A 12,073-nucleotide genomic window follows, 5' to 3' on the forward strand; every position below is an offset into this window, starting at 1 on the left:
ATATACAAATATAAAGAAATATACCAAAGTATGTATTTCAGTGGATAGAATTATAAATGTTTTCTTTTTTGCTTGTCTCTCTCTTTTTGACCTCTTGAAAATGAACACTTTAGACTTTTGTAATGAGGGGGAAATTGTTTTTAATTAAAAAGTGAGCAGTCATTTAAGAACTTCACCTGACAGAGAAAAAGCTTCATAAATTTAAATGGAAATTAAAGAATGCTAATTCTTTTTTTGACTCTGAGTTGCCTTTATGTGAAGTGCAGTGTAGAACTAGAAGAGAATAATTAGGTAACTTAATTTTTCTCTTAAAAAGTTACCTTTTACCTATGATAAAGTCAATAGTTACTTTGAACAATTTGCTGTATTATTTATTATCACATAGTTGTCACAAAGAGAAACAAATCTTAGAAAAGCATTCAAACAGGGCAGATCTTCTAGGGTAGTGCTGTTTAGTATTTCCTTAGTATATATGTATAGTGAGTACATATGTATAGATTCTGGTGCTGTACAGTCGGATCAAGCTAAGTTAGGAGCACTAAATGAATTGTCTTCATTTTTATTTCCTGCCTGCATATCATACTCTGAAATATGTTTAATGTTAGTGATTTTGTAAGTTGGCATTTTTTTTGTGCTTCTCATGATTTTTTTCCCCCTACTTTAACCAAGGTGCTGTTACCAGATTTGTCTTCTGAGTATAAACTAAAAATGACTGAAGTTCAAGCAATGGTAGAATTCTCCGTGGAGCTAAACAAGTTCTACAATGTGGATTTATTTCAGAGAGGGTTTGTATTTTAATGTGAAAATTATGTATTTTGCATAAGATAAATTGTACAGTTTTCATTTAAATTTAAGTACATACTTTTGTTTGAGCATATATAAAGAAAACAATGAGCTATGTTCAAGGATTTTCTTAGTGAAATTTTATTTCTAAATAAATGAGTATTATTCCTATGGATTTAATGAAGATTCTGTATATATTTAACTTATGCTTATGAATTTGTGCTGAGCATTGAGAGGACTTCACTGAAAATTGATAAGAAAGATTTCATTTCTGCTTTTTTAAAAGATGACAGTGTGTGGGCTTTCAAAAAAGCAGAATATACACACACAATATACATATACAAAATAGCTTAGTAGGAATACAATATGATGACTCTTTAAAAAGTATATATAGAAAGTGCTCTAGAAATCAGAAGTGAAAGACCTCTTTCTGGTAGCACGTCAGGAAAGGCCCATGACAGGGGGATAGGGTCAAAGCATGGGTAAGAGTGATAGGGAGAGGATAAGGTGAAAGAGCCTCTTGGTGGGAGAAAACATTGTGAATCCAGTCTTGGAAATAGGAATGAGCATGTTATTTTAGAGTCCTAAGAGGCTGGATATTTTCTGGTAGAATTGCAGAAGAAAAGACAGCAGAGGAGAGGTTATGTTTGTGAAGGGCTTTTGTTGTCTGGAGGAGAGTTGATACTAGGGATTGGGGTAGCTGCTGGTGGTTTCCAAGAATGGATGACATGGTCACCATTATTACAATTAGTACTTACTGGCATATGGAGAGCATGATGATACTGAATGGATGGTCCGGCAGAAGAAATAGAGGCCCAGGGGCAGGGTAGAGGGGCTCACAATATCTCAGGACATAAACCTGAATCTCTACGCTGGGGATGGTAGTGGTAGGGCCATGACTGGGGAGATGATGAAAGAAATAATCCTATTGTTGATTGTTTATCTCGGCTTTGCCATCTTGTTGAAAAAACAAAGACAGCTGTGCTCTGCGCCACATGGTCTCTCACCCATCAGCAGGACAGCCTGGGCTTGTCCCCCTGGCAGAGGGGGAGTCCAGGAAAGTGAGCAGAAGGTGCAGGGTCCCCTCACTGACACAGAGCCTTCCCAGTGCTGGGCTGGTGGCTCTTGGGCCAGTGAAACCTCTGTAAAACTTGATGGGAATTCTGCGTGTTTGGCATGGTTGATTCCATGCTCTGAAACCCACACCCACACTTGTTTAGTGAGACGTGACTGCTCTCTAGATGAATCACTACTGTGTAGAGATCAGAATTCTGTGGGATCCTGCCCTTGAACTTCCTAAAAGCCCTTTTGTCAAGCTGAAAATGTCTACTTAGACACTGCCCTTAGCTCTTTTGGAGATCTTAAGAAAGGGATTAACAGCCACACCCTTGATTAGATCTTTGTATGAAGTTTTATTTTCCAAACCAGGAAGTCTTGATTCCTCTCTGTTTTCTCTAGATTCTGCTTATAAAATGACCAGGTGTTTCTTTAGCTCATCTCTTTCTTGCAGAACCTTACTGTATGGCTTGGAGCAACCAGGTGACATTTTCAGCATTCTGCCAGGAAATTAGCTTGCTCAAGCCAAAAAGTTTCTTTTAAATACAGTCTAACTTCTTTTAAGTTATTGTTTGAAAGCATAGTCACCAAAAATTTATCACTACAAAACATGGGTCACTGTTTTTTAAGTCTCATATAGTTTCCTCATTATTTTTCTTGCCTTTGTAACTGTAACTACTACTTTGGTCCCAAAGTCAATGACACATATTTTGTTTTTATTAGTACCAATTTCTGTATTAGTTATTTATTGCAACAGTAATGCAGCTAACAAAAAACCCAAAGCCTCAGTGGCATCACAATGGTAAACATTTATTTCAGCTCACAGATCTGTGGACCAGCTGGATGGTTGTGCTAATCTGGGTTGGCTGGGCTCGCTCGCAGTCGGCTGGCAGGGAGCTGCATGGTATAGAATGGACTCACCTGGGTGCACTCATCTCTGCTCTATCACCTCTCATCCTGCAGTGTTATTCTCACTGAGGGAGGCAGGAGTCCAGAGAGACAGAGAAACCTTACAAAAAGACCTAGGCTTGGCACTAGCTCACTGTCTTCTCTGCCACAGCATACTGCCTAAAACAAGTGGTCAGGACAGCCCAAAGGGATGGGGACCTGCACCCTACTTGTTGAAGGGAATCTTACTGTGAGAGGCATGGATACGAGGATGGGTGAAAAAAAACTGAGGACCTTTAAAAGTCTCCCACGCACTTTAATGTTTTTTGGGGATTGTTATTGATTTCTGTGAGACCTTTTGAGGTTATTAAGTGAAAGCAAAAGTTGCTCAGTTGTATCTGACTCTGCGACCCCATGGACTACACAGTCCCTGGAATTCTTCAGGCCAGAATACTGGAATGGGTAGCTTTTCCCTTGTCCAAGGGATCTTCCCAACCCAGGGATCAAACCCAAGTCTCTCGCCTTGCAGGTGGATTCTTTACCAGCTGAGCCACCAGGGAAACCTAAGAATACTGGAGTGGGTAGCCTATCCCTTCTCCAGCGGATCTTCCTGACCCAGGAATCGAACTGGGGTCTTCTGCATTGCAGGCGGATTCTTTACCAACTGAGCTATGAGGTTATTAGGAGTAGGATTTAATAACTGATTCCATGTGGAGGATATTGCAGAGACAGAAAAAACATTAAAATATATGTATGTGGAGGTATGTCTTTACATGATGTCGAGGGTTACTTTGAAATAGCTCAGCAAGAAAAAAATTACATATGAATCAAATGTGGCAAAATCTTTTTCATTGGTGGAAAATGGGCAGTGGGGATTGAGTTCACTGCTCTACTTTTTACAAATTTGGAATTTTTAATAAAAAATTTAAATGATAATGCTGAAGTTTTGCATCACATTTACTTGGACAGTATTAGTGATACTGATGTACATAATGAAGTTACAAGGGATCGTAGTGTAGAATTTAAGGTTGGATCATTTTGTTAGGTTGAGTTGAGGTAAGATCCAAGTAGAGATAGTTCATAATTGAAGATATGGAACTGGAAATACGGTCTAAGTGAACTTCTCTTCCATCTTACTGTCAGCCATCATCAGCATAGCATGTATGATTGCTGCTTTCATTTATTTTCTGTTATTCTGCAATCTAGTTTCCACATCCATTGAGGACTCTTGAAGAATGTAGTTACTGATCTTTGAAAAATCTAGTAATTAGAGGCTTATTGTTTTTAGATACATTACTTGACTTGTTTATTTGTAAGAATGTTTTTGAGGATATAATTTAGTCTTTTTTCTATTCTGATTTAATTAGTTCCTACCTTTTAAATCTTTGCTTTATGCTTCTTATTGTGCCTTTACTGCCTTTGCCATATAAGTCAGTTAACTTGGAGCTTGTGTTTGCTATAATGTTAAGTAATTGTCAGTTTTGGTATATAAGCAGATACATTTATTTAAATTTATATTTAAATGCTAGGAAATAAAATATGTCTTTTCCAGTTTATTTTCTGTATGTGAAATGACTTTTTAGGAGACTGAGATGAGAAACTTAAAAATTCAAGTAATGAAATGGAGGCAGACCTCAGAAATACTGCAAGTTCAGCTTCTGAACACCTCAGGAAAGTGGGTATCACAGTGAAGTCACGTGAAGTTTGTGGTTGCTCAATGCATATAAACGTGATGTTTATATAAACTGTAGTCTGTTATGTCTAAAAATACAATGTACATACTGTAAGTAAAAAGTACCTTAATGCTAGAAAATGCTAACCATCATCTGAGCTTTCGGTGAAGCATAATCTTTTTGTAGTAGTCACGTCAAAGATTAACTATCACAGATCACCATAGCAAATATAATAGCAATGAAAGTGAAATCTTGTGAAAATGACCACAGTTTCTGTGGCACAGAGACACAAAGTGAGCAAATGCTGTTGGGAAAATGGCACCAATAGGCTGCTCAGCACAGAGTTACCACAAAACTTCAATTCGTAAAAAACACATGATCCACAAGGTGTAGTAAACCGAAGTGTGATAAAATGAGATCTGCCTGCAGTCCTGTGGAGTATTTTACTTCGATGTTTTAGAAATAACATCAATAACTGAGTAGCGCTGGAGTCATAGCCCAGCAGGAACTAAATGGAAGTGGAGTGTGAATAAGCACCACTTGTGCATGTTTGGTAACAGTACTTGTCCTGCACGTCCCTAGGGCTGAGTGTTTAACTTTGCCACTGTTGTTACACGATAAGAAAGCAGTTAGACACCTGCTTATTTAACTTATATGTAGAGTACATCATGAGAAACGCTGGGCTGGAAGAAGCACAACCTGGAATCAAGATTGCCGGGAGAAATAGCAATCACCTCAGATATGCAGATGACACCACCCTTATGGGAGAAAGCAAAGAGGAACTAAAGAGCCTCTTGATGAAAGTGAAAGAGGAGAGTGAGAAAGTTGGCTTAAAGCTCAACATTCAGAAAACGAAGATCATGGCATCTGGTCCCATCACTTCATGGGAAATAGATGGGGAAACAGTAGAAACAGTGTCAGACTTTATTTTTCTGGTCTCCAAAATCACTGCAGATGGTGACTGCAGCCATGAAATTAAAAGATGCTTACTCATTGAAAGTTATGACCAACCTAGATAGCATATTCAAAAGCAGAGACATTACTTTGCCAACAAAGGTCTGTCTAGTCAAGGCTATGGTTTTTCCAGTGGTCATGTATGGATGTGAGAGTTGGACTGTGAAGAAAGCTGAGTGCCGAAGAATTGATGCTTTTGAACTGTGGTGTTGGAGAAGACTCTTGAGAGTCCCTTGGACTGCAAGGAGATCCAACCAGTCCATTCTAAAGGACATCACTCCTGAGTGTTCATTGGAAGGACTGATGCTAAAGCTGAAACTCCAGTACTTGGGGCACCTCATGCGAAGAGTTGACTCATTGGAAAAGACCCTGATGCTGGGAGGGATTGGGGGCAGGAGGAGAAGGGGACGACAGAGGATGAGATGGCTGGATGGCATCGCCGACTTGATGGACATGAGTTTGAGTGAACTCTGGGAGTTGATGATGGAAAGGGAGGCCTGGTGTGCTGCGATTCATGGGGTTGCAAACAGTCAGACACGACTGAGCGACTGAACTGAAACTCCAGGCAGGCACAGAGAGAGAACATGTGACATCTGATTAGGTCCGTTTTTACCATAATTATATCATTGTTTCCTCAATGGTAAGCAAATAGTCAAGATACTAACAATATAAAGAAAAACTACCTTTATTTTCATTTTAATCTGTTCTTTTTTAAAATATGGTAGATTGTAAACTCTGGAAAACAAAATTGAGACTCTAAAGCATTGATTATAAATTTGATGTTATTTAATGGTGTGTGGATGTATGTCTTATAAATGAGTGCTATGAGAGCTCAGTATAATTACCTTGTTTTGAGTTTATTTACTAGCAATACATGATTTCAAAATGGTGGTCTTCCCAAATGACTCTTTCAAAATTCATTTAAGAGGGCTTAAAGCAGGGAGGAAATTTTGCTTTTTAAATATACGTGGAAGATTGTTGTTTGGACTTCTGCTCCCAGCAGCATAAAGGATATGAAAGTGGGATTAAATTGAAGATATAACAACTAAAGTTAGGTATTAAACTGAGGGGGAAATTTCCTCTCTTTGGAGACCACTGAAAAATTATTAGAACTTTTTTCTGGAATTCGTTAGGATATTGCTATCTGTCATACTCATCTGCATAGTTTGTTACTAATTCAAGAAAAGGTGAAATACTTTTGCCAAAATATAAATTACTGTGCTGCTTTCTTCAGTGAGAAAGTCTTGCTTAAAGAAAAACAAAGGACTAACTAAAATTGTGTGCTCTGAGATAGGGTTGATTTACTTTATTTCACTGCAGATTGATAACATGTCACAAAGATGCACCTGTGTACATACCACAGTTTAAAGAACACAGCTTTAGAATTAGTGAATGGCTTTTAGAATGGAGTTGACTTTAATTCATTTCAGAAGGAGGCAAATGGACTAGCCTTGCATGCATGCATGATGCTAAGTTGCTATAGTCATGTCTGACTCTTTGCGACCCCTTGAACTGTAGCCCCCCAGGCTCTCTGGCATTGGATTCTCCAGGCAAGAATACTGGAGTGGGGTGTCATACCCTCCTCCAGGGGATCTTCCCAACCCAGGGATCGAACTCACATGTCTTACGTCTCCTACATTGGCAGGCAGATTCTTTACCACTAGCATCACTTGGCAAACTGGGACTAGCATTCAGTTCAGTTCAGTCTCTCAGTTGTATCTGACTCTTTGCGACCCCATGAATCGCAGCATGCCAGGCCTCCCTGCCCATCACCAACTCCTGGAGTTCACTCAGACTCACGTCCATCGAGTCAGTGATGCCATCCAGCCATCTCATTCTCTGTCGTCCCCTTCTCCTCCTGCCCCCAATCCCTCCCAGCATCAGAATCTTTTCCAATGAGTCAACTCTTCGCATGAGGTGGCCAAAGTACTGGAGTTTCAGCTTTAGCATCATTCCTTCCAATGAACACTCAGGAGTGATGTCCTTCAGAATGGACTGGTTGGATCTCCTTGCAGTCCAAGGGACTCTCAAGAGTCTTCTCCAACACCACAGTTCAAAAGCATCAATTCTTTGGTGCTCAGCCTTCTTCACAGTCCAACTGTCACATCCATACATGACCACAGGAAAAACCATAGCCTTGACTAGACAGACCTTTGTTGGCAAAGTAATGTCTCTGCTTTTGAATATGCTATCTAGGTTGGTCATAACTTTCCTTCCAAGGAGTAAGCGTCTTTAGTATATAGGTTCTCATAAACCAGTTTAATTACATACCTGTAGCTACAACTGCTTTTCCCATGCAGTCCTACACCATTTCCTTGTCATAAGCTATATTACTGCAAGGTGAGTAATATATTATGATTTGGAAATAAAGAAGAACAAGGATATGGACTTAGAAATTGTTTTCTTAAATTGTAGTAACATCGCAAGATAGTGGAACTGAAATCCTCTTAGGAAAGGTTTGTGGAACCCTAGAAACTAGATTCCATACCACAGTCTTTAAATGCTCTGAACTAAATAAATCTTAAATCCTTTCCATTAATGATTCTGAGGTTGTTAAACTCATGGGAAGTTTATAGTTTGATTTTAAAATGACTGTCAGCCAAAAGAGAAAATTACATGCTGATTTTTTTGGATTATTGACATTGGTTACAACCTTGGAAAAGATAATCCCTTGCCTATAATGTCATGTATATGTTGTGTAAATTTCAAAAAATTGGGGACTTCTGATTAAGTGGTGCTGATTGGGACTCACAACAAACTACTTCAAGTTTTCTTCAAGGCCTTCAAAAGTGTCTAAAATTGTCTGTTTTTTCAGTAAGGTATAAGAACTGAGAATATTCTGTAAGAAGTTAATCAGTTTTTCATATTAATGAATCAGCCACTCTGTAGTCAGAAAGTTTGTTTTCTCAAAAGCAGTTAGCATCAGTTATTAGACTATTTCTGAATCTTTAGATTTATCTCATTGTTGTGTCCTATCTCATTTTTAAAAAGTGATACCATGGTATAAGTCTGCCATTTGTGGCCTGTGTGAAACAGGATGTCTGCATTCTTTGAAGAATCATAAGGACAGAATTGATAGTGATTAGGATCCCCCAAATTAGCCAGTACTGGCCTTGATTGACCTGTGTTTGAAGTATAAATACAGAAAAATTAAATTATGAACTGTGAAAAAAAATATGGAAAACAGAGAAAAATAGTGTAATGTTAATGTTGTCAATTAACTAGAAGGAAAATCTTTCCATGAAAGGACAATTTTTATTATAAGAAATGTCTACACGAAAATCAAAGTGTAATGACTTTAATGTAATGCAAACAAACACTTGTGGGAGGAGAAACATGAAACTTATGAGTTTGTGTACTCACAAATTCAAATTTAATGTTTCCATATTAATGCAAATAATTAAGTTATGAAACAGTTTACACAAAGACGAATTTATTTATGGATCAAATATTACTTAACCCGGGGACTGTCTGTATGGATTTTATGAGAGCTCCACTTGTAAACAACAAGATATTCTCAAACAGGTAACCAGTGAATTCACCTCAGTAATAAACAAGAATAGATCTTTCCTGATCTTAATAAAAACTTTTTGAGACAGCAAGTGAGCCGTTTATTTTCTTGACAAAATTAAAGGATAGATTTTAAATGTTAACATATTGGGGTAAAAAGTTTACATTTCAAAAATTAAAGAGTTCTCTAGGTATCTGGTTTCAAAAGATTTTACCTAAAAAGAAATATGAATCTACTCAAACTTTTTTATTAAATTACTCATGATCCTACAATAACACAATATCCCCTTCAGGAAAAATACAGTGACCACAGTATTCTGTCTTTAGTAACAGTTGGAAGATATTCTAAGAAAATACTGCATCTTAGAAAATATACTCTCTATTTACTCTTTTTGAGTATATTACTTATGATATGTTCTGAACAACAGGAGAGGGAGTAAAAATTTAGAACTCTAAGGAAGTTGTAATAGGGAATTGGCTTTGAAACATTAAAATGATAAAATAAGTCAAATAATACATTTATCAAGTTAAATCTTAGGGTTCTTTAAATTTTGCTCATTTTGAACAGATTAGTGAATTGGTTCTCTAGAGTTATTAATAAAATATGGAAAAGGAGAATGATGGTAAGAGGAGTAATTGTTAAATTCGGCATCTTGCCTAAATGTAAAGCAAAATTTTTAAAAATGTATTTCTATAAAATCTTATAGCTGTATACTAATGTTTCTGAAAAGTTTAATTGCTTTCTAATGAAATTAAAGGTTAAATGTGGTTATTGGGGAAAAAAAAAATAAGCAGGCTAACCAGCATTAACATAAAAATTAAAGAACGGAAAACATCAGCAACATCAAAAACTATAGAATAAGATGACAAATACAAACATTTAAAATTATTGTGACCATAAATTTACCATAAATAGTTTTAAGTTTTCCTGTTTAAAAGCAGACTTTTGGATTTTAAATATCCGATATTTTGAGAACAGATACCTACAAATTAAAAGTTCTTACTTGATGAATTGAAACTTTTATCCTTATGAAGGGAAATGATTGGCAAAGGAAATGGCAATCCACTCCAGTATTCTTGCCTAGAGAATTCCATGGACAGAGGAGCCTGGTTGGAGTCCATGGGATTGCAGAGTCAGACTTGACTGAAACGACTTACCACATCATTTATGAAAATACTTTTATATCCTAATAATGCTTTTTGCTTTTAACTGTGTTCTAATATTAATATTGTAACATCAGTTTTCTTTTGGTTAGCATTTGCAAAGTGTACCTTTTGCCATTCTTTTATTTTCAAACTTTCTCTATCCTTGTATTTTAGCTTTGTTGTAAACAACATACAGTGGTATTTCCTTTTTCATTCTTTAGAACATTCTTTGTTTAACTGGAACATTTAGTCCGTTTATAGTTAATGTGATTGTTGATAATGTTTGTCTTTCTATCCATTATCTTATATTTTGTGCTTTTTATAGTCCCTCTTATATTTTTTTCCCCATCTCTCTCTCTCTCTTTTTTTCATGTTCTGATTTCTGCAGAGATCTTCAGGTTTATTCTTTGAGAGAGATTTTCCTTTTCTTATGTCTGGCCCTTGGAAAATACCAATCTAGGACCACCTTTGTTTCTTGAAGGAAAATTTTGAAACACATCAAAGTATAGTAAACATATATATACCAAACATCTAGCCAATAATTATCAAAGTTTTTTCCTCCTTATTTTACCTCCTTATTTCTTTTTTCAATATCTCTAATGCAGGAAGGCTTTTGTTTTTGAAAATCTGCGAAGTCATTATCACACTTAAAGAAATTTAAAAAATAATTTCTTGGTATCAAATAAAACAGGGTTCTCATTTCTTCATTCATCTTATAAATGTGTTTTTATAATTTATGTTTGATTCAGTATCCCACCAAAATTTATAGGTTGCATTTGAATGTTAATGTCTCTTAAATTTTTTTTTTTAATTTATAATAGCTCAGTTTAGGCTTAATTAAATTCTGATAGTTTTTGAGAAAAATCGTTCATAGGTACGTAGAAGGCAGTGGCAACCCACTCCAGTACTCTTGCCCGGAAAATCCCATGGATGGAGGAGCCTAGTAGGCTGCAGTCCATGGGGTGGCTAAGAGTCAGACACGACTGAGCGACTTCACTTTCACTTTCATGCATTGGAGAAGGTAATGGCAAACCCACTCCAGCGTTCTTGCCTGGAGAATCCCAGGGACAGTGGAGCCTGGTGGGCTGCTGTCTCTGGGGTCACACAGAGTCGGACACGACTGAAGCAACTTAGCAGCAGCAGTTCATAGGTGACGCTGTGTTTTTCCTGTTACATTACACCTGAGGGCATAACATGTCTCTTTTCATAAATTTGAGTAAGGTGTTGTCAACCTGATACATCTATTATGAAGTTCCACATCACTTAATTGGTAGTACCTATTGATAACTTTTGTCCAGAGTCATTGTTTTATATTACTAAGGCTTACAAAATGATGATATTCTATTATTTCTTCTGCACTTACTGGCTGTAATTCTGTGACGAATTTTACCTCATTAACTGTTTGGTTACTTTGAAATACAGTTTATCCTATAGAAAGAAAGGCATGGCAGATGTTTTATTCTTTTCCTTATTTATTAGTTTTCAGAATATTGTGTTGTTGCCCTAGCATCTTTCAAATATTGTAAGTTTTTATTTAGTACAGGCATACCTTGGAGATATTGTGAGTTCAGTTCCAGATCCTCACAATAAAGCGAATTTCACAATAAACACATTCCCAGGAATTTTTTTATTTCCTGGAGTATGTAAAAGTTGTTTATACTGTAGTCTGAAAAATTAAATGTGCAATAGGATTGTGTCTAGAAAAACAATGCACATACTTTATTTAAAAATACTTTACTGCTAAAAAATGCCAACCATCATGTGAGCCTTCAGTGAGTTGTAATCTTTTGGCTGCTGATCTTTCCATAGTGTTAATGGCTGCTGACTGATCAGGATGATGATAGCTCAAGGTTGGCATGGTAATATGACAAAATAAGACAGTGAAGTGTGCCCCATTGGTTGACTCTTCCTTTCACCAACCATTTCTCTGTAGCATTGAGCAATGTTTGATACCATTTTATCTGCAATAGAACTTCTTTCAGAATTGAAGTTAATCCTTTCAAACCCTATCCCTACTTCATTAACTAAGCTTAATATTCTAAATCCTTTATTGTCATTTCAAC

The 12,073-nt window shown here is 36.7% G+C and overlaps 1 protein-coding gene across 4 annotated transcripts in view; it reads left to right on the forward strand.

Moving 5' to 3' along the window:
- Positions 1–12,073, forward strand: part of FAM135A (family with sequence similarity 135 member A) — a 154,432-nt gene that overhangs the window by 22,975 nt on the left and 119,384 nt on the right. For all 4 annotated transcript variants that reach the window (XM_070376171.1, XM_070376172.1, XM_070376173.1 and 1 more), the window contains exon 3: positions 670–785. In XM_070376171.1, coding sequence (XP_070232272.1) covers positions 709–785 — 77 coding nt within the window. In that variant the 5' untranslated portion in view covers positions 670–708. The remainder of the gene's footprint in view (positions 1–669; positions 786–12,073) is intronic.

The sequence above is a fragment of the Bos mutus genome, chromosome 9 (genome assembly GCF_027580195.1).
Source record: "Bos mutus isolate GX-2022 chromosome 9, NWIPB_WYAK_1.1, whole genome shotgun sequence".
Taxonomy (NCBI): domain Eukaryota; kingdom Metazoa; phylum Chordata; class Mammalia; order Artiodactyla; family Bovidae; genus Bos; species Bos mutus.